This window comes from Ahaetulla prasina, chromosome 1 (genome assembly GCF_028640845.1).
Source record: "Ahaetulla prasina isolate Xishuangbanna chromosome 1, ASM2864084v1, whole genome shotgun sequence".
Lineage (NCBI taxonomy): Eukaryota > Metazoa > Chordata > Lepidosauria > Squamata > Colubridae > Ahaetulla > Ahaetulla prasina.
In genome coordinates, this window is record NC_080539.1 from 250824619 (window position 1) to 250847503 (window position 22885).

General features: G+C 34.6%; 1 protein-coding gene across 1 annotated transcript in view; it reads left to right on the plus strand.

Annotated features, from left to right (window-relative positions):
- CNTNAP5 (contactin associated protein family member 5) overlaps positions 1-22885 on the plus strand; it is a 472018-nt gene that overhangs the window by 374099 nt on the left and 75034 nt on the right. Inside the window, exon 14 of the mRNA XM_058195711.1 lies at positions 15992-16148. Coding sequence (XP_058051694.1) covers positions 15992-16148 — 157 coding nt within the window. The remainder of the gene's footprint in view (positions 1-15991; positions 16149-22885) is intronic.

A 22885-nucleotide genomic window follows, 5' to 3' on the forward strand; every position in this document is an offset into this window, starting at 1 on the left:
CTCAAGGTTGACAGCCTTCCATCCTTCCGAGGTCGGTAAAATGAGGAGCCAGATAGTTGGGGGCATTTTGCTGACTCTGTAAAACTGCTTAGACAGGGCTATAAAGTACTGTGAAGTGTTATATAAGTTTAAGTGCTATTGCTATACTATATGGAATATTATTATGACTTATTTCTAAAATATTGTAGACAGTAAAGCACAACAAACAATTGATTTAATTGATTTAAAATCTAAATAAATAAATAAATAAATAAATAAATAAATAAATAAATAAATTTAAGAGCAAGAACGTTCCTCATCTGCTAAGCAAGAAAATTATTTTGTGGGTGATTAAGATTTTTCCTAGCAAAAGAAGGTTGTGCCGTGTTAACTTTTAAACCCTTGTCAAGATATATTGGTGAATGTCTGCTGCGGGCAATTGTCAATGCATTTTCTCATTTCTCTTGACATTTGTTCAGCCAAACAATCTGGCTTTCACCCAGTTCATTTTATAATGCTGCTTATACCTGTGTTCTGCTAAAGCAGCAGTTTTCCAAACTGCACACTCTCACAACTCTTGAGCAGTCTCTGGGAAAACAAATGATGTCCCTGCTGTTTTGACCAACAGAAACCCAACTGCTGGTTTCAGACAGGACGGCTGAGCCGCAGCAGTGTGGGAATTTAGAAACACCCTTAAATTGTAATTGACTGCACTCGTTTATTGCTGCCCCACTCCTTCTTCCAACTCTTAAAACATTAACTACTGACATTAATTGTAACTTTTCCAGTTCTGCAATTATTTAGAGATTGACTGTTTTGTTGAATCCACAACAGTTTATTTAGAGCTGCTCTTTAATGTATTTCAACACATTAGGCTTAAAGCAGCTTAATGAGCAATATTAATGCAGTGGGTGACTCATTAAGTGTGGGAGGTGGTTCCTTTGTTAGGACACAAACAAAGCTAATGGGTCCTTACTCTGTGGTTGGCAATGGCCTTTTGCTTGCCCTGCATTCCATTGGGGGAATCCATGGGTGAAGTCACATGACTAGGGTAATCATTCCATGCTGGAATAAATGATAGGTAGAGGTTTAGTTTTTAACCTGGAAAAAAGGGGGTAGGGTATAGACAATGTTATTACTTTATTGTATCACACAGGGTAAATTTATTTTTTCAAATGCAGTTATTATTATTTTTTAAGGATTTGTCCTTGTTTGTTTGTTTGTTTGGTTGGTTGGTTTGTTTTAGTCTGCTGTATGAGCGATTTAGAGCTCAAATGGGGGTTGAAGGGAAGAACAAATCCCTTTAAATTACACATGAAGCAGAAAACAAAATAAACTCATTTTCTTTAGCTGCCTGTTTGATAGAGTGGCCAATTACAGCACACAAAGAAGTAGGGCAAAGAATTGCCACCACAGTAGATTCTCTAAGGTTTGGGGCAATGGCTTGTCATTGTATTCCTCAGATGCAATTTTGCTATGGCTGGCGAGACCCAGCAAAAAGCTTTGGAACACATAGATGATACTGTGATAGATAGATAGATTAGATAAATATAGATATATAGATATAGATGATACTGCGATAGATAGATAGATAGATAGATAGATAGATAGATAGATAGATAGATAGATAGATGATAGATAGATAGATAGATAGATAGATAGATAGATAGATAGATAGATAGATAGATGATTTACTCATATATGTGTTTATATATTATATAATCTTTTTGTATGATACCTACATATATTGTTGTGACAAAATAAATAAATAAATAAATAAATGATAGATAGATAGATAGATAGATAGATAGATAGATAGATAGATAGATAGATAGATAGATAGATGATAAATGATAGATAGATAGATTAGATAGATAGATAGAATTTATTGGATGATAACTTTTCACTGCCTCCATCAGCATCCATATTTATTTAAATTCCCAACTATGCTCACAATATGACCAAATATGGGGCTTGTTAAAATCAATATTATAGAGGCCTTTCTGGAATTAGAATTGTGTTCAATTTTGGAATGAAAACACTATTCACACTACAATTTCACTGAAAACTCTACATTTCTGTTGCAGAATGGAGAGGTATTACGCAAATCTGTGGAAAATAGGAGAACTGATATTTAATCTGATCCAAGAATAGTAAAATCCACATGCTATTTGTGATTGTCCAGTTCTTACTTTATAATAAATTCAGAAGGTTAAAAAGAAGTCTTTCCATTGCTATTATATGAAAAACCTTTTACCTCATTTTAACACACTGTAAACTTCTACATATTTGTGTTTCTGGTCACAATGTTTGTAATACACAAACTTCACCATTTTCCTTTCCTTCTCCCAAAGACATGAGGTGAAGAGGCAGGAAATGGCAGCAAAATAGTCTTTCTGGTTTTTTTTTCCTCTTTTTACTTCAAAACCATCAGGGTTTTTTGCCTCTCTGTTCTTATTAGGCTGCTTGAAAGTGGGAGAAAGAAAAGCAAAGACACAGCTATCTTTGCTGTCTCTGGAGATAACAATAGCAATAGCACTTAGACTTATATACACCGCTTGACTGTGCTTTTTACAGCCATCTCTATGCGGTTTGCAGAGTCTGCATATTGCCCCCAACAATCTGGGTCCTCATTTTACCAACCTCGGGAAGGATGGAAGGCTGAGTCAACCTTCAGCCTGGTAAGATTCAATCTGCCAAACTGCTGGCAGCCGGTGATCAGCAGAAATAGCTTGCAGTACTGCACTATAACCACTATGCCACCGTGGCTCATGATGCCACTTCCCCATTGTGAGATAGGTCTGAAAGAAGAGACGCTAAAACACAACCCCAAGATTGTGGGAGGGGGCAGATTGTGGGAAGGGGAGAGTCTGGATTGCTCTTTTTTTTCTTTTTTTTGCATTATGTTACACATAGTTTACTTCTTATACATGGCATTTTATCCAGTACTTCAAATTGCCCTGTGAGGTAACCTAGGGTGAGTCTCCAAAGTAGCCCAGCATTTTTTCATAGCTGAAGGTGGGATAGTTTTTCCTAATCTTAATCTAAACCCTTAACTACTGCATTGTATTGGCTCAATATATGTTTCCCCCCTGAGTATTTGCAATGAACAGTTTTAAACAGAAAGTGAACACTGAAGTGGATCAGTTGTTTATAGCATTGGTTTTGTCATTTGTGGGATACTACTAAAGTAAATTCTACTAGTTCAACTTGTTTAGACTTTATTCATGACCTACTAGGTTCTATTCATCTTCTAATATGTGTTTATAATTATTCTATATGGAGACTTTTAAAGTGCTTATTTTAAGGGAGGAGTTCCTCTATTGAGTTCATTGATGCTTGGCAAGTAAAAGTCTTGGATTGCTATTTTCATTTTTTAGTAAAAGAGCAGGAAGCAGCCAACCATGTTACAGTAAAAGGAATGTCAAAGAGAAAATAAGTAGCCTACCGTCAGTTTACAGGGCATTAGTGATGTAGGTATCAATAGTACAGTACATATGTTTCATGTATAGCTACATCCTGGGAAAACAGGTCTTGACAAATTTTCTATCAAGGGACATAAAGGGTGAAGGATGCTGTCAATAATCATTTATCCTTGACATAGCTCTTGTGGGATTGAGATTTCTAGACATTTTGATTTGGAAAAGTGCAAGAATGGTACAGTATCTCTTATGCTTCAGACATATCATATTTCTGAAAATTGAATAAAATTGAATACTTATGACTGTTTGACTGTAACCTTGTTGCTGGTATCCTTAAGATTTATATTGACTGTTTCCCTATGATTATCATTAAGTGTTGTACCTTATGATTCTTGATGCATGTATCTTTTCTTATATGTACTCTGAGCGCGTATGCATTAAAACAAATTCCTTGTGTGTCCAATCACACTTGGCCAATAAAGAATTTGATTGATCGAATATCAATGTTACTTCTAAGATACATGGTGTTTGTGCTATTAATTATTCTATAGTTCTATATTGTCATATTTTTTCTGGTATTTCAAAATATTTTCTGCCTCACAAATGCTTAAACGGCACTAGTATCTTACTAAAGTATGCTAGTTCCTGATACATCTTTGTACAAAGTTGTATAGCACATTTGTAATATAGGACTTACAGAAATCAAGGAACTTTTAGATCACCATAAATCCACATTGTTTCTGTCTTAGTGGAACAGTACTGAAGTTCTTCACACGTCTCCTTTAAAAAATATATAACACCATCTCCATTCTTTCAGTTCACAGGTTTCTCCAAGATGTAGAGCTTTCAAGAGAGTATATTTGATGCATGATACAGAAACAACAAAGTTGCTAGAAGACTTCCCTCTTTAGAGTTTGGATTGAAAAGAGTTGATCTCTGGTGCAAGAAACTAAGAGCTCTAATTAACAGTACACATTAGAAGGAAGGTTGAAATTACACCAAAAGAATTCCAGTCAGTTCTCTTCTGTCAAATCAGAAACTTTTAAATTGAGAACTTAAAGAGGGCAAAAGCTTTTTTTGATGCAAAGGGGTGGAAGATTTCTTCCATCAAAATAGGCAGTCTGTACCTACTCACTGATAACTGTTATCCATTATGTTTCTTACGAGCTCTCTTAGAGGATTTTTTTTTTTACCTTGAGATTCATTTTGACCATTCTGATCACATGATTTGAAGCAGCACTTTGATTTGGAAGATTGACACCTCAATATTCAGCTCGATCCCATCAGTCATGATGACTGGCTGGGAAAAGGTAATTTGCATATGCCAGTTATCAGAGTGGCAATGTTACTACTATCTGACACTTTTAAATGAAAGCAGCGCTTTGCTTTGACACTTCATATCGAAGGGTCACTTCAATTGTAGTCTCACTGATTCAAAGTAACCTAGACCTAACACCTGAGATCATGAATTAATTTTTGGTATTCCGTATAGGGGCCAGAAATTGGAAGTTTATTTTTATTTTATTTTATTTATTTGTCAAATACGTATAAGATAACAGATATAAGTATAAACAGGATTATGAATATAGGATAAGGATATGAATAAATGGGGACCGTAGGAGAGGGACGGTAGCAGGGGTGAAATCTAAAAATTTTCCCTACCAGTTCTGTGGGCGTGGCTTAATTGGTGGGCATGGTTTGGTGGTCAGATGGCTGGGTGGGCGTGGCCAATAACAATAAATAATAATAATAAATAAAGTATAAAAAACAATAAGAGGTACAAAAAACCAACTTTCACACTTTACACACACACAACACAACACAACTGACTCACACACAATGTAAAAGCAGCTGCACTGCTTCACATAGCCACAAAAAGCTCAAAAACCAACTTTCACATTTTACACAAACACAGCACAACTGACACACCCATACACAAAATACCACATACAGCTTTCTGAGATTTTGTGTGTTTGTGTAGTTAGAGTGAAACACTACAGAAACACACCAAATCTCAGAAAGCGGCACAAATATTTTATTTTATTATTAAGGTTTGTGGACTTCAATTCCCAGAGTTCCTCAGCCAGCAAAGCCAGCCAGCATTAGTTAGTCAGTGATGAAATAGATTAGCTAAGTTTAGATTAGTTCTGTCTGGTGCTGAAAGTCAAACTGGGGCTTTCGGGCTGGGAAAAAAGCCATGAGGTCGATCAGTAATCAGGTAAGTGCCTTAGAATCTCTTAAAAGGAGGTTTACTACATGTTTTCTATAGAAAACATGTTTTTTAAGGTTCTGCTGATGAGGAACTCAGGTGAGATCCCCAGAGTAGCCGTTATTTTATTTTATTTTTAAAGTTTAAAGGCTCTGCCAATCTCAGCTGAGGGGCAGGATCCTCAATGGCTTTTTTTTACTTTTAAAGGCATGTTTCAGCTGAAGCAAAACCTTCTTTTAAAAGTAAAAAAAAACCCTCTGCTGATGGTGCGGCTCAGCAGAGGCAGGGACGCGGGGCCAGGGATTTTTGCTACTGGTCCTCCGAACCAGCAGCCGCCATCACTACCTGATCACAGGAACCGGTCCGAACCCGGAGCATTTCACCCCTGGACGGTAGGCACATTGCTGCGCTTATACATGCCCCTTACAGACCTCTTAGGAATGGGGTGAGGTCAGCAGTAGACAGTCTAAGGTTAAAGTTATGGGGGTTCAGGGAAGTAACCACAGAGTGAGAGTCAGGTAGTGTATTCCAGGAATTGACCACTCTTTTGCTGAAGTCATATTTTCTGCAGTCAAGTTTGGAGCGGTTTATCTTAAGTTTGTATCTATTGTATGCTCGTGTATTATTCCAGTTGAAGCTGAAATAGTCATTGACAGGTAGGATGTTGTCCTTCCTTCCTTCCTTCCTTCCTTCCTTCCTTCCTTCCTTCCTTCCTTCCTTCCTTCCTTCCTTCCTTCCTTCCTTCCTTCCTTTCTCTGTGTAGTAACATTAAGACATAGGATTAATTCCTCTGTAGTTAGGAATATTCATCTAAACAGATTCTGAAACAGCTGTGAAAGGGGAATGCTTGAGGCATTGAACATAAGAACACAAGAAGAACACTAGAACACAAAAACCCATCTGGTCTAGCAGTTTATGTCACTCAGAGACCATGCAGATGCTTACTGAACTTTCACAAGCAGGGAGTGATGTCCCATTTTCTCTATTGTTTCCTAGCAACCGGCATTTAAGTAATACCGTGTTTGATTCTGAATGTGCTGTACATATATTAGGAACCACTGAATTAGAGAGACGTAGCAGGGGAAAACAATAGGGTCTGTAAATTTCATTGGATATATATTCAGAGATGAATGGGACCTGTGGCAATGACAATTGGATTTGGCGAGAAAACTAGATGAACAGCAGTTTCAAATTGCTTTAACTGTCTATCCTGGGAAAATATTGTTTGTGGAAGTGTGAATATTTTTTTAGCATAACACATGGTTTGAGATTGAAAATGTGTGTATGATTATATGAATATCTTTTCCACCAAGTATAAAGACCATTAGAAGGAATAGAGGTTTTTTTATAGAAAAGCTAGAGGTTTTTTCTAGCTTTCCAGCTAGAACTGGATAAATACAGGTTCACATACAGCCTCAGCCTTGGAAATTCACAGGGTGACTTTGGGCAATCCCTGCTTCTGAGCCCAATCCATTTTACAGAATTATTGTATGGATAAAATAAAAAAAATGACCTCCATGGAAGACAAGCTGATTTCCTGGAGAAATTAGTGTGTATGATTGTGTTTGTGTATGCATATATATGTATGTATCTCTCTTTCTTTCTTTGTGTGTGTTTGTGTGTTGTGTGTGTGTGTTGTGTGTGATACATACATATTAAAATGGAAACTTCTACAATTCTTTTTGCATAATTATCTCTGCTATTATGTTAAAAAGGAAAATTTTATACAGTTCTGTTTAAAGTTCTGTTTAAATTTGACTAAATTACTCCATATCAATTACTCTCTATTCATAAGAAGATAGAACCAACACTTATTTCTATCATTACTCTGAATACAAAAGGAAACTGATGTGATTTCTGTATTTTTTCAAAAAAAAAATTAAGTCCCTGCTTTCTTTCTTCTTCTTTCAAGCCAAAACCTGAGGTAAAAAAAAAAGAGATATGGTTATGAATTCTCCAAGACAATTTCAGAAACATTAGGATAATAATAATAATAATAGTAGTAGTAGTAGTAGTAGTAGTAGTAGTAGTAGTAGTAGTAACTAAGTATTCTACAATCATACAATTGGAGTCCTATCTTTTCCCAACCTTCAATTTTCTCATGATGAATATGTCTGAATCCCACTCCTCCTCCTCCTCCTCCTCCTCCTCCTCCTCCTCCTCCTCTGATTGAACTCTAAGAATTTCACTAAAGAAGTTGATTCAATATACTTCTCCTATATAACTTAACAGTACACTAATTTTCTGCATCAGTGAAAAAAAGCTTCATGTACTTGGACTTAGTGACCAAGAATTCTTAGGTGTTATGATCCCCAGTTATTGAAAAGAGTGGGAATTTAATGCTAGAATTGTTTCATTCATAAGTATAAATTCATGTTGTACAAGGCCATAGTGTAATAAATAGGAGCTTGAAAACAATCCTGCAGTTCAGAGCTTTTGCAGAAAAAAGCGATACTTGCTGTTTTTAAAATGAAGAATAAGAGTATGAAAAATATAATAAACAATAACCAGTTTGAGCTAGTGGTTAAGGCACCAGGCTAGAAACTGGGATACCATGAATTCAAGTTCTGCCTTAGCCATGAAAGTCAGCTGGTTGACCATGGGCCAGTCACTCTCTCTCTCAGCCCAACTCACCTCAGAGGGTAGTTGTTGTGGGGGAAATAAGATATGTTATTTCTTATTGGATTTCACTGCCTTGAGTTATTTGTGAAAAAAAGTAATAAAGGTGAGAGATATTAATGAATAAATAAATAAAATATTCAATAATAAGACTATATTTTGGCCTTTGATTCTTATACTGATTATTTTGCAAGAGTCAGGATCCAAACTATGAAGAAGTATAGAGATAATATTGAAGGAAATTTGTATCAGTTAATCCAGAGAAGAAAGGTAGGAAGAAACTTAAAAGACAAGTTGCCTTGACTGTCTTAGGTATGAGAGAGAAGAAAAGAGGAAGTCTTATCAAGCTTTCAAAATTCTGTTATTGTACTCCTTATCAATTAAGTCAAGTTCTACTGTTGCTTGGGGTGTTTATTTTCTGGCCTGGTCTACCTCAAAAAGTTGATGTCAGTCACTTTGTTTCTAGAATGGAAGGTAATGTTATTTTTTTCTTTAAAAAGTTCTTAAAATCATACCAGGCGGGTACTTTCTCCCAAAATAACAAATAAGAAGTAACATGTTGTGCTTTTGTAGGTAAATTTTGTTACTTAGCAGAGGCAGTTGGGAGATAGTATCTCTTAAATGGCAAGAAATTTGATTTAAATGGCTTTTTTCAAGGGGAAGCTTGAAGTCTACTTGATGTACTTTTATAAGGGAACAGTCTTTTTCAGCAGTAATGGTGTTCATTTTATTAAATAAATTGAGATTATCTGCATCTGGGTTATAATAGAATACTGTATCATTATACCACTTACCTAGAAGAAAGACATTACTTATAGGTTATAGATGGATCAAGATGAGATACAGGTAATAGGTGATTTAAGGTTCAATTTAATTTACACAGTTGTGGTCTGTGGTGAGACCTATGCAGGAATGAGGTAAAATGGGAAAGTTTTACTTTTCTTCATCTGTGTATTAAGACTGAGGTAGTCTTTTTGCCATGAATGAAAGCAGAAGTTTCCATTTTTCTTTTTTCTTTTAAAAAATGATTGTTAATTTCTTTGAATTTAGGAGAACCAGGCTCCCTAACCTTCCTATGTTCACTATGCCAGAATCAGTGACAATAGTTTGCTATACTCTTTAAGCCTTGCTAAAGAATATGCTATACTTTGGAAATATGTTATACCCTAAGTAGCTCTTCTGTCTTACATCTAAACTACAGATTATGGATGTAACATCTAGACCAGGGGTGTCAAACTCGTGGCCTGCGGGCCAGATGTGTCATACGCTGGCCATGCCCACGCCCAGTTTAGCGAAGGGGGGAAAAGTTGTGGTACGTCACGTGATGATGCCATGACGATGTGAGTTTGACACCCCTGATCTAGACCCTTATCTCTGGCATTATTTTATCCTTGTTCACTGTTCTTCTTAATTGATAGATATCACTTTAACACTTTCATAGAACTGGGACATAAGGCTGACCACATGATGAATGCACCACAAGCATTTCTTGAGGGTATTTATGCAAAAATAAAATAGAATAGAATAGAATAGAATAGAATAGAATAGAATAGAATAGAATAGAATAGAATAGAATAGAAGAATAATACAATAGAAAATAAAATAAATAAAATAATAAAATGAAATGAAATGAAATAAAATAAAATAAAATAAAATAAAATAAAATAAAATAAAATAAAATAAAATAAATAGTATCAGCATGATGTAACCCTGGATCATCTTTTCTTGACTCAGAAGCTAAACAGGTCTAGTTAGTAGAACACGAGAAAGTATTAGGGATGTATGGTAGATTGAATATTGATATTTTAATTAGTTGAAACATATATCAAAAGAAAGCAGTTCTGTGCTGCTCCAAAAAAGTCGCAGGGCTATATCCATAAAGTCACCCAAGCTTGACTCAAAGAAGACACTATTTTACTTTCCTTTTGGCAATCTAGGAAGGTTGTCATCCCAATCCCAAACAATAAATCCTGTCTATTCCTGGAATGTGGTTGGGAGAAGCCTATGTCCACTCATGGCAAGACTGGATATTGACTTACTTACAAAGAAGAAATTGTGTTCAGTGGGAGCACTGGGATGCATGTCCTAAGCACCAAGCTACAGCAATGATAGTGATGTACTTCTACTGTTACTTGCAGTAGGTTGAACAAGCAGTATTGTCATCTAGGAGAAAAAAGACTCAGTTTACAACTCTGCAACATCTCTAGCAAATTGCTGCCTGAATTGGTGTCATCATTATTGCATTATGTAACAGAAAAGGGAAAAGAGTGGTATATGCCATCTGGCAATGACATAAGATGGTATTATTTTCCTCTCTCTGGGAAATTAGATAAAGATTAGGACATCCAGTTTCCCCATATGGATTGTAATGCATGTGGTACATAATTGCATCTTGTGATGCCACAGAGAACTGCATGCAAAATATTTCTTTTGGCACATCTTACATAAAACTTACATTTTATTTATAGCAACTGGGTTTGCCTAATACATGAACCATTCTAATATGCATTTGATTTTTTTCACCTTATGGCCAACACCATTATATTTGCTTTTTCATATAATTTGAAGGATAAAGAATTTAATTCTCTCAACACTGTCAAACTAGTTACTAAGTCTGCATTACTATTAATTTTCTCATTGTTCCTATCACCCATCTCCTCCCACTTATGACTGTATGACTGTAACCTTGTTGCTGGTATTCTTAAGATTTATATTGGCTGTTTCCCTATGACTATCATTAAGTGTTATACCTTAGAATTCTTGATGAATGTATCTTTTCTTTTATATACACCGAGAGCATATGCACCAAGACAAATTTCTTGTGTGTCCAATCACACTTGGCCAATAAACTATTCTATTCTATTCTATTCTATTCTATTCTATTCTATTCTATTCTATTCTATTCTATTCTATTCACCCTTGAGTATATTGAAGGAGGAAGAGTTTATATCATGTGAATCTTTGCATCTTTACAATGTGAAGCAATACCCATTTCATCTAGAACCTAATTTGATCTTTATGGATTTTATGTTTAACCTACGACACTATCTGAAATTATTTTCTCTTGTAACAATATGAAAACTCTAATTTCTCTCTAATTTTCTTCTTTACCCCTCAAGGGAAACTTTTGCTGAAAAATGGAGATAGTTCTGAATAATAACTGGGGGTTTTTTATTTTCAAAAATGGGTGATTAATCATTGTTCAATTATTCTTCCTCCATCCCAGAGATTGTAGCAAATTTCTTCAGTATTACTTGAATTTCATTTGTATTAGAATAAGATAGCAGTAGTTGGAAACCTAAGTAGGAAATACCTATAGCAGTGATGGCTAACCTTTTGTGGATTGAGTGCCCAGAACGTGCCCAAACCCCCAAAATGCAATGCGTGCGCAGTCCTCATGCATCTGGCCCGCCCCCTGTGCATGTGCATCAGAGACCCTAAGGAAGCTGGCCAGCGGGAGGTGCAAATGTATGCACTGTGGAGCTGAACTGGGGTGTCAGCTCGTATGCCCACATAGAGGGCACTGTGTGCCACCTCTAGCACGTGTGCCATAGGTTCTCCATCATGGACCTATAGCCTATATGTTCTGCTGACTATTTTCCCATAAGCATTTATAAAAGCCACTTTATGTTGGGATTAGGAATATCAAGCCTCAAATTAGCTACAAAGTCTTCTGGATGACTTTGGAGAAATCACCCTAAACTGTTTGTCACTGGTTTACCAATGATATTCTTATTTCTTACGGGATCTAGATATAAATATATTTACCTACTTATTTATTTATATCCTGCCTTTTGTAAATAACTCAAGGTGGTGAACATAGATAATGCTCCTTCTTCCTTCTATGATATAAGAAGGAGATGGAAAGATAACTTTAGTTAGTTTTTAAAATGTGCAGGGAGCTTTTAAGAGAAATTAAGGGGAAAAGTAAATGATGAGAAATAGGCATGTGCCTTTAAGTAAAGAATGGGGAACATAAAAAATTAAACCTTTTAAATATTAGTATTGGTTTCTGGCAGCTTTTCTTATGTTCCAGGTATTAGGTATTGTTTCCAATACTGGCATAATGCTATATTGTAATAAGGAAAATAAGAATCCCTGATTAAAATCTGGGGAGAATCTCAAGATAAAATTGAACTAAATTTGCAACATTTTTAACCAAATAAATCCATTTCTGGCAATCTTCTTAAGCTACATTGAGTTAGATTCAGAATTAGTCTCATTAAAATCAGTAAACCCTTAATAAATTTTCCATAGTCACTACTCTGAAGGAGTAAGTCTGAAAATACAGTATTTTTTGGAGTATAAGACGCACCTTTCCCCCCCAAAAAAGAGGGTAAAAATCTGGATGTGTCTTATACTCCGAATGTAGACCCGCCCAGCTTCTCAAACGCAGTGGTAGGACTCAAATAATTTAACAACCGGTTCTCTGCCCTAATGATTTCTTCCAACAACCAGTTCACCAAACTGCTCAGAAAGTTAACAACCAGTTCTCCCGAAGTGGTGCGAACTGGCTAAATCCCATCACTGTTTCAGAGGCTGAAAAAAGCATCAGAAACGGAGCATCAGAAAAGAAGCCCCAAACAGAGCTTCAGGGGCTTTCAGAGGCAGAAAAAAGTTTTTTTCTGAAACAGAGTTTCAGAGGCAGGGAAAAAAAGCCAAAAAAAGCAAGTCACAGAGCTTACAATAAAGGAACCTTTTGCTAAAATTCACCTCTGGGAACAGCTGATTGGGGGTATTCTGGGAGGCCAATCCACCTGCCAATCAGCTTTTTTCTTAATTTCGTCCCTGAAAACTAAGGTGTGTTTTATATTCCGGTGCTGTTGTATATGAAAGATAAAAGTATATTGTAATAACTTTATCAATATACAAATATTGTTATTTTTCATAGTTTTGCCTTCTTTCATTTTGGATCAGCCTCAGATGTCCTTGTTAAGTCTGCATAGATGCCTATGCACTGTAGAATTGTTCTTAAAGCATTGTGATGTAATTATATTGCTTTGAAACAGAATGTTAAGCAAATGCACACCGATATTAGCATAATTAAATTCTTTTCAGAACACATGTTAAAATTCTTTGTTGAACTTACACGACAGTCTATATAACCTCATTCCTTTGCTCGCTGCTGTTCAAGTGAGCTACTATGTCATTTCTTAGTGGCAGAATCAGATGCTCCAAGAGATACTAAAAAAGATACATTAGACAATAGAAATCTATTCCTTGTGTCTTGTCAGGTTGTTCCCTCCAATGTATTAGCAAATTCTCTATTTAGTCTGGTTTTAAATGACTCGAGATTTGGCAAGTGTGCTACTTTGAGGGACTTTCATAAATCTTTTGGTTAGTGCAGTAGAATAAAATAGTCAAATACAGAAAAGATGTTATAAAAATATTTGTTCTTACAACCCTAGCTTTGGATGTATATTTATTATACCACTATGTTGTAGCGTAATGTACTTATCCAATAATATGCATTTCAGTATTGATTAATGATTACCATTAGTTTCCTGGTAACCATATAAAGTATTATAGAACTAAATAGCAACTCTTACTTAGATAATAATTTCCAATGTATCTATTTAAGTTGTCATTGGAATTAGATTGCTAGTACTAAGTACATTTGTGTGTGCCTCCAAATATCTTTAAAAGAATAGCAAAAGGTTTTTTGAATAGAAAAAGGGTTTTTTTAATTAAAATTTATTATAATAAAATACAAATAAAATGCAAATAGAAACAAAGTTAATAGGGAAATGGGGAAATGGGGAAAGGAAAAAGGAGGCAAGAGGTACAAGGTAAGGGGGAGGAAAGCAATAGTTTAATTGGGTAGCAAAGACATTTGTCAGTTTTGACAGTACTGTAAAAAAAGAAGCACTAATTCAGCACTTCAGCTGAAAATAATAATGTTGATAATATGTTCTTCATAATGCTCCTGAGTATTCCAATATGTATCACAAATTAGAAAAAACAAAAAACATCAGAAGTTACATGTCTGGGGAAATCATAGTGTACTTTTTGTTTTTATAATGAGTACGACTGGGCTTTGGATAAATCCCCTATCTTTCAATTTACTATGTCCCCAAAATGATGCTGTTCCTCCTAAAACTTCTTATATCTAAGTCCATTACATTAATGAATTTTAGTTCTGAGTAAGCATGAATAAGAAATTTTGTTGTTCGCTTTTGTTTCCTTACAAGAATTCATATTGTTAAGTCTAAGTTTAGAAGGAAAACAGCAGAGCAACATAAACTGACTTTGAACAGTTCTTTAAAAGCATTTCTTAATTAGTTCTCTGTACTTCATAATTAGCTTGGTTTTTTTATTTTATTTTCAAGGATTTTTTTTATTTGCACCATACCTATACATAATATTTAAGTAGATTCAGTCAAGTGTGCACAAAACATAAAATAGTCTGTAAAACAATTGACTACATTCCCCAAATTCAGAAACATAAAATTAAAACATACTTTAATATTTCTGCTTTCTGATGTTCTGAGTTTACTGCGCTGTGGTTTTGAACAGAAGCAGAATATCAGTATCGCATTTCCCAACAGAAAGGATACCCGCACAATTTTTTAAAAAGTGTTTATCCTCTTAATGTAACACAATTCACAGACAGGATATGCCCCAAAAGGTATACATTGACAAAGATCAAACTGGCACTCAGAACACATGATGGGAATTATTTCACTTCACAGCATATAGAGAAATTCAGCCACAATTACATCTTGGAAAATGTAGATCTTAGATCAGTTCTAAGAAGGCAGGGCAATTCCTAGAAGCTTGGCAACCTGACAAATTAGCCATTAGCAAACATATAGAAATTAATTACATTTATAAACCATTCAGAAAGAAACAGCTAAAGGCCAAAGGAAACAGTCCTGAGCACATCCTTCCATATCACATGCACATTACCAATCATCCAGAGAAGCAGGAACCACAAGCAAAATCAGATCAATCAAGAAGAAGGAATACCCTCACAGCACAAGGCTGGTAGGATAATCAACTAGATATAAACAACCACTGAATTTCACTTTATATCAAAACATTGATGGGGTTAACTTGCACAGTAATAAAATGACTTCAAGTTCAAAACTAAATTGAGAGACCACCAAGACCCCAAGAACATGTTCACCTTTGGAAATTTGTATACATTATGTATCCTCTATTCTTTGAGTCTGTTTATGACAAATTTTATAAGAAGTCCAAAACATTTTTGATGCATCATGGAAAGAAATATCAACAAGCTACTATACGGGAAAGCTAATTAAACCTTAAACTATAGCAATAATCTTTTCCCTCCTGCCCTTAATTTGCATATTTGTGTTTTATTTATAGCTGGTTTTCCTGTCTCCTTGGGCATCTTTCTTAATTATTCATAAGTACACATAAGTTAATCAGAGAGATACACACCTACAAGAGGAAAAAAAAAGACACTGATCCCAGCAAGAAATACAAATGCCTGCAAATATCATTTTATCAATATCATGCTTCCATCTTACCTATGGTATCTGATTGTGGGATATACAAATAATATTTTGCTACAAAAATTGTAGCAAAATGGTCTACAAGTGAAGTTACATATGCTCAGCATGTCTACATTACAGAAAATTTTGGGGATAAATCCAAATTCATCATTTGCTTTCCTATCATTTTACCACTGGTAGGACATATAGGATAAAAGAAATAGGTTTACCCGTTTCATTTCTTTGAATTGTCTGCTTATTTCAAATTTCCTATGGCAGATCTTCTCTCTTTGTTCCACCAGATGGAATTCCATTTGTTTGGTGGGTTGGTCGTGCCAACGAAAAACATCCTTACTGGGGAGGATCAATTCCAGGAATCCAACAATGTGCTTGTGGTCTAGAAGAAAGCTGTGTGGATCTGAGATATTTTTGTAACTGTGATGCAGACAGAGAAGAATGGTAACTGTGCATTCTAATTTATGTTATTGTTCATATAGAAATATATTATGAATTTAATGAAAGGTGGTTGGTAAACTTTATTGCAGGCTTTCACCATTGTGTGCATATATATGCACATATTGCATATACATGAACTTCTATATGCATTATTAAAAAATTATAGGAAGAGTCCTTGAGTGGCTCAGACTGCTAAGACAGTCTGTTATTAACAGCAGCTGCTTGCAATTACTGCAGGTTCAAGCCGCACCAGGCCCAAGGTTGACTCAGCCTTCCATCCTTTATAAGGTAGGTAAAATGAGGACCCAGATTGTTGGGGGCAATAAGCTGACTTTGTATATAATATACAAATGGATGAAGACTATTGCTTGACATAGTGTAAGCCGCCCTGAGTCTTCGGAGAAGGGCGGGATATAAATGCAAATTAAAAAAAAGTTAACAGAGTTAAAAACAGAAGGAAAGGAGAGAAAGAATATAACATGTTGACGGTATCAAAGAAAAGTAATTTTATGGATCAACATTTGGTGCTTCACTCTCATGTATCAAGACAAAATTTGGCTACGTTAGGGATAGTAATGGTTTTCTAATCTGGTAGAAGATAGGTGACCTACCATTGATTGTCTGGGACTTTCTTTATGAGGGGCTGAATTATTGTATCACTAATCAAAGGCAACAGGTGAGCTAATTTTTCTTATTAAAAAAGTGGGGGAAAAACCAGTTTAATGGCATATAATGAGTTGGAAATAAAGTTTATTTTTTGTGTATCTTACTTTTCAGTCATAAGTTTGACATGCAAACTGGGGAGTGTAGAGTTCCAAACCTCACAAAACATATATAATATAAATGCCTCTTTAAAGCATTCAGTAAGTTTAATGTCTAAATAAATTTTATGATGGCCTTCAAATTGTGTTTCCAATTTGAATTCCAACCCTGGAGAACTTAAATTAGAGAAGTAAGCTATCCTTTATGACTAAGGATAATATTCTTGAGAAGTGCTCGATCTCAAGAACAATTTCAAATCTATAAAGTTGTCTAACATGCTCTTTTAATTTTGTCACTGATGAATTAGAATTGCGAAATCAACTAATTATCTTCCAACCTCACTCTACTCTATAGATGTTCCTATATCTTCTCAGATTTAAGCTGATGAAGTTGGAATAAGCTGTTCTTCACTCTACTGTAGAATCTAGTTTGGTCTCCTGCTTTGAATATTTTCATATTTAGAAAGATCCATTTGTTCATCATATGATTAATTTACATAACTGTAATAGGTTTCTGATTCTTGTAATAAAACAATTATACAAATTATGATACATACATGCTTCATGAACAACTTTTAATTTAGTATTAGTGAGATGGAGGCTGAAGAAAAAATAAATTATAGAAACTCTAATTTTTTTCCCTCAAAAACTTGCACTTTTGAAAAAAAGAATGCATCTTTTCTTTCTGCACTACACCTGACCTATATTGCAGAAAAATTATACCAATACAGTGTAAATCAGTGGTGAAGTAAAAAAAATGGTTACAGTAGAATTGGAAAATGAACAAAAGAAGGTAGTTAAAATTATGTGAGCACAGAATGGCTTTCATAGGCTAAAGCAATTTGGAATTTTCAATTTAGAAAGGAAATAGCTCAGCCCTGTTGTAATAAAATAAAAAGCATATAGCATTTTGAATATTTTAGGGCAGGAGAGGGAACTTAAAACAATTAGAAAAATATATATAGAAAAACTTTTATCTCCATTCTCTCCATGAAGACTCCCTTGCTAGAAAGTTTGAAGATCATAATTAATTATTGAACACTGATTATTTCATGAATTTGAACCAGAGAAAATATTTTAGATAGAACGTACCGGTATTATATAGCAAATAACAGATTATTGACACATGTCTGGATGATCTTTATTTTTAAGGAGTAATTTTCCAAAATTTATCCAAATTTTTCTAATGCCACCCCCCTACTTTCAAAGTTTAAAATATTAGAATGTCAAAGAGAACAAAATTAATACAGCCTTCCATTGATATATAGATAAGAGTTTTGAGTTCTGAATGTTTAATACTCAGAGAAGGTATTTTAATTTCTGTATTTTGAGCCGTGTTTGTGCTACTGAATTAGATTTGCCATTTCTCCCTTGATATGTTCATTTTTCACAACCAGATGAAAGGCAAGCAGAAAATGGTTGTCTCATTGCTAAAAGTACTTTTTAATTGGTTTTATAGATTCTTCCGCTCAGAAATAGCCATCAACAAAGCTAACAATTTGTTAAATTAATTACAAATAAAACATAAGTCACATAATACAATAGTTACAGGCATAGCATTAATATATTAACGGGTGTGTTGTGCTTATAAATATAATAAAACATTTTTAAAAAAACTAGGTTGGAACCAGGCAGTTTTGTGTCATTTCTGAAAGCAAAGAGAGAAAGAAAAGGAGTATCTCTGTAAGAGACATAGTGATGGTAGCAATAAAGGAAAATATTTGTAACTCCTGGTTGACTTGAGGGGTCCTTGGTGCTCTCTGAGCTTGATTGCTTTGTTACTAATCTGGAAAATGAAATGTCTTCAAGAAAAATAACCAAGCTCAGAGACCACCAAGGATCCCTCAAACAGTGACAGAATTGTTATAGTTGCTCCTGAGACAGTTTGCCATTCTCTTTTCTTAATAGCATTCAGTAGTTTTAACTGGCCTGCTGCCTTCAGTGTAGTGGTATGATTACTAGTCCTGAATTTTAAAGTTGTAGCTAGTAGTTCTGAAGGTTAGTAGATTGAGCAAGCGCAGTCTATAATTTGGTACAATATTTGGCTTTTTCCTATTGCTTAATACAATATTAGAAAATATTCCACTTGAAAGTTTTCTTCACAAATGGCTTCCGTTATTCATTTAAAAGCTTTTTCTTTTGGAAGTATTGTAGGGACATTCTATCCTTCCTTTATAGTTATAAGATGATAGAATACATTGATGGTATTCTCCCATCACATACTTTGCATCAAACTGCAAACTCCATAGCTCCTCGTGCTTCAGAAAAAAAGACCCAGAGGATATTTTTATTCAGAAGACAGGAGGCCAAGATCACGAGAGGTAGATCACAAGAGAGAGAAATGTACAGAAAAGCATGATACTCATATAAACACACTTGGCACTTGGCAGTTCAGGAAGATCCCTGAACTACTGTCATGAGAATTCTAGAGAAACGTACTCTTCAATTGACAGAAAATATTTATTTTCTATAAAAGTTAAAAAAAATGGCAAAAGGAATAGAATCAATATTAGCTAAAGTGGTTAGTACCGCTTTATAATGCCTTGATAAGACCACACTTAGAATATTGCATCCAGTTTGGTTGCCACAATATTAAAAAGATGTTGAGACTCTACAAAGAGTGCAGAGAAAAGCAACAAAGATGATTAGAGGATTGGAGGCTAAAACATATAAAGAACAATTTCAGGAACTGGATATGTCTAGTTTAATGAAAAGAAGGACTATGGATGACATGATAGCTGTGCTCCAATATCTCAGGGGCTGCCACAAAGAAGAGAGGGTCAACCTATTCCCCAATGCACCTGCAGGACAAGAAGCAATGGATGGAAACTAATCAAGAAGAGAACTGATCTAAAACTAAGAACAAATTTCCTGACAGAACAATTAATCAGTGGAACGACTTGCCTCAAGAAATTGTGGGTGCTCCAACATTGGAGGTTTTTAAGAAGAAATTTGAGAAATATTTGTCTGAAATGGTGTAGGGTTTCCTGCTTGAGCAGGGAGTTGGACTAGAAGGCCTTCAAGGTCCCTTCCAACTCTGTTATTCTGTTAACACTAACCTTATTCTTTATCATAAACAACAGATGCTAGAATAATTATTGAGTTGGGTTGACTTATTTAGGCAGACTCTAATGCTATTATCTTCCAGGATCTCTTTGTTATATAATTAACTGCAGTACTTTACTTGTAATGCTGGTTTAACTTTTTAAAACTTGCATAGCAACACTGAAAATTTAAACTTTTATAATCTGCATTCCAGTACTTGCAAACTTTCAAAATATTTGAAGATATTTTATTTGGTTTGTTTCCAAGTTGCATAGCACCAGACATATGCTGATAGTATATTTTTCATAATATACTGTATCATAAATTTCATTAAATGCTGTTGTGGCTACCTATTCAAGTGAGGTTTCATTAACTTAAAACTAGGCAATATACCCAAAGGATATTATAAGAGAGGAAATTAAATTGAATAACACTACTGTCCTGCCAACTATTATAATGCAAGTGAGGGGGACTTTGTGAATATTCCAGTTTATAGTACTGTAAAGCAGCATCTTGAAATAAAAGAGAATGAGGATTTGTTTTTCAATAAGACTGATACATTAGCCATGGTGCCAAAGTGGTTAGAGTATAGTACTGCAGGCTATTTCTACTGACTGCCAGCTGCCTGCAATTTGGCAGTTCAAATATCACCAGGCTCAAGGTTGGCTCAGCCTTTCATCCTTCCAAGGTGGGTAAAATGAGGACCCAGACCATATGTGGTGGTCTTGCCCCGAAGCATGTAAATATTGGTTAAAAATTAAAAAGTGGCTACAAGAAATCATGAATGAACAATTGGATCTAGAACCCGAACTTTTTTTATTGGGGATCTTTAAAAAAAATACGTGAAGAGTATAAAATATTTAATACTACATATATTAACTACTGCTAGGATGGCCTTCGCTCAATGTTGGAAACAGCCATGCGTGCCCACAGAGAGACTTATTGTACAAAAGATTATGAATTGCGCAGAAATGGACAAACTAACTTTGAGTCTGAAGGATAAGGAGACATCAGTATTTTATGGTATATGGGAACGGTGGTATGGATGGATGGAAAGGAGATAGGAATATTTAGTTACTAAACATAATCAATAGATAAAATAAGAACACAAATATGTATAATTTAATGTTTGTCATTATTGCATGGATTATTATTAGATGAAAAACACCACAAATAAGCTGTTAAATGATATAAGCCTTTTTTTCCCCTTTTTTTTATGCTTTTAATGTAAAAAAGTTTAATAAAGTTTAATAAAAAAAAAATGAGGACCCAGACTGTTGGGGAAAATATGCTGACTCTGTAAACCGCTTAGAGAGGGCTATAAAGCACTGTAAAGCAGTATATAAATCTAAGTGCTATTGCTATTACTATAAAAAATATTAAAAACTGCTATGAACTTGTAATTTACATTTGGTTCATAGATGTAATGAAGTTCTGAACTATTGGGGCCCATTTGAAATATTGTAAGAAAGTTAATTTGTTTCCATATTGTTCACATATATCTTATGGGTATGGATTAACAAGGATCTGAAAATATATGATCAGCCACCTAGCTAATTTCAAGACTTGCCTGGTTCTGGTTAATTGTTAGATGAAAGTTACCTGGCATTCTGTCATGAAAAATATTGCTTATATAAAGTATCAATATTATTAAATAAATAAAATTAAATCATATTATTCTGAAAACATCATTAGGCATTGTGGACCTTAACACAATTTCTCAAAGATCTGCATTTTAAATGTGCTTGCTTTATTTCTTCTATCTTATTCTAATTCATATGAAAATGTCTTGTGCAATATATTTTTCCCCTGAATTTACAGATGCATTAAAAAAAATGTGGGTTTTTTAATTAAATCAAAAATTGAGCTTGTCCTCCTGTGCTTTACCTCAGGCTTCTTTGCAGAATTTTAAAATTTGCAAATTCAGATCGGAACTTCATATAATAGATAGGATGAGTTTTTGCTTGCCTTAAGAAATATAGAGTCTTTTAAAATACCTTTCCTCATAAATAATTATTTGTTCCTTACTATTATGTTGTCTTCTTCGCATTTTTTTTTATTTGCATTTATATCCCGCCCTTCTCCGAAGACTCAGGGCGACTTACACTATGTTAGCAATAGTCTTCATCCATTTGTATATTATATACAAAGTCAACTTATTGCCCCCAACAATCTGGGTCCTCATTTTACCTACCTTATAAAGGATGGGAGACTGAGTCAATCTTGGGCCTGGTGGGACTTGAACTTGTAGTAATTGCAAGCAGCTGTGTTAATAACAGACTGTCTTAGTCTGTTGAGCTACCAGAGGCCATATTTAACTTAAGACTGGAAAAAAATGGGTTGCTTAGGCTATTTGGTCTATGTTATGCCCCTTATTATTTTGTGATCAATCGTAAAATAGTTTTTATGATTAATTTTATGATCATTGGTCAATAATTCAAATAGATCATAAATCTATAATTTGCATAGTTTTTATGCATGACACCATTTTTAAGTTACTAACATATTAGATGGACAGTTAGTGCTCCGCCAAAATGCCAGCCATATAAAAATGTAATAATATCTGGAGAGGAAATCTATTACCACTTGCCTTAGAAAGATTTGATAGTCAATGTTACATTATTTTATGCTTTTTTTTAAATAAAAAAATTGAGCATTCCCATTTTTGCTGCTCTGGAAAAAACAATCCATGAATTTGAATTATCTGTCCAGCATACAGTTAATACAGATATTTCTACTATAGTAGCAAACATATTTTTTGCGAATTAAAAGATTTATTGTTCAATTTTCACTGGAAGTCTCAAATCAGTTTGCAGTAAGAGCACAATAACATCCACAGGTTTTTTTTTTGTTGTTTTTTTTAAATTAACACAAAATCTCTCTAATGGCAGTGGGCCACTATCTCAAGAAATGCTTGGCAGTGTTATTGATTTT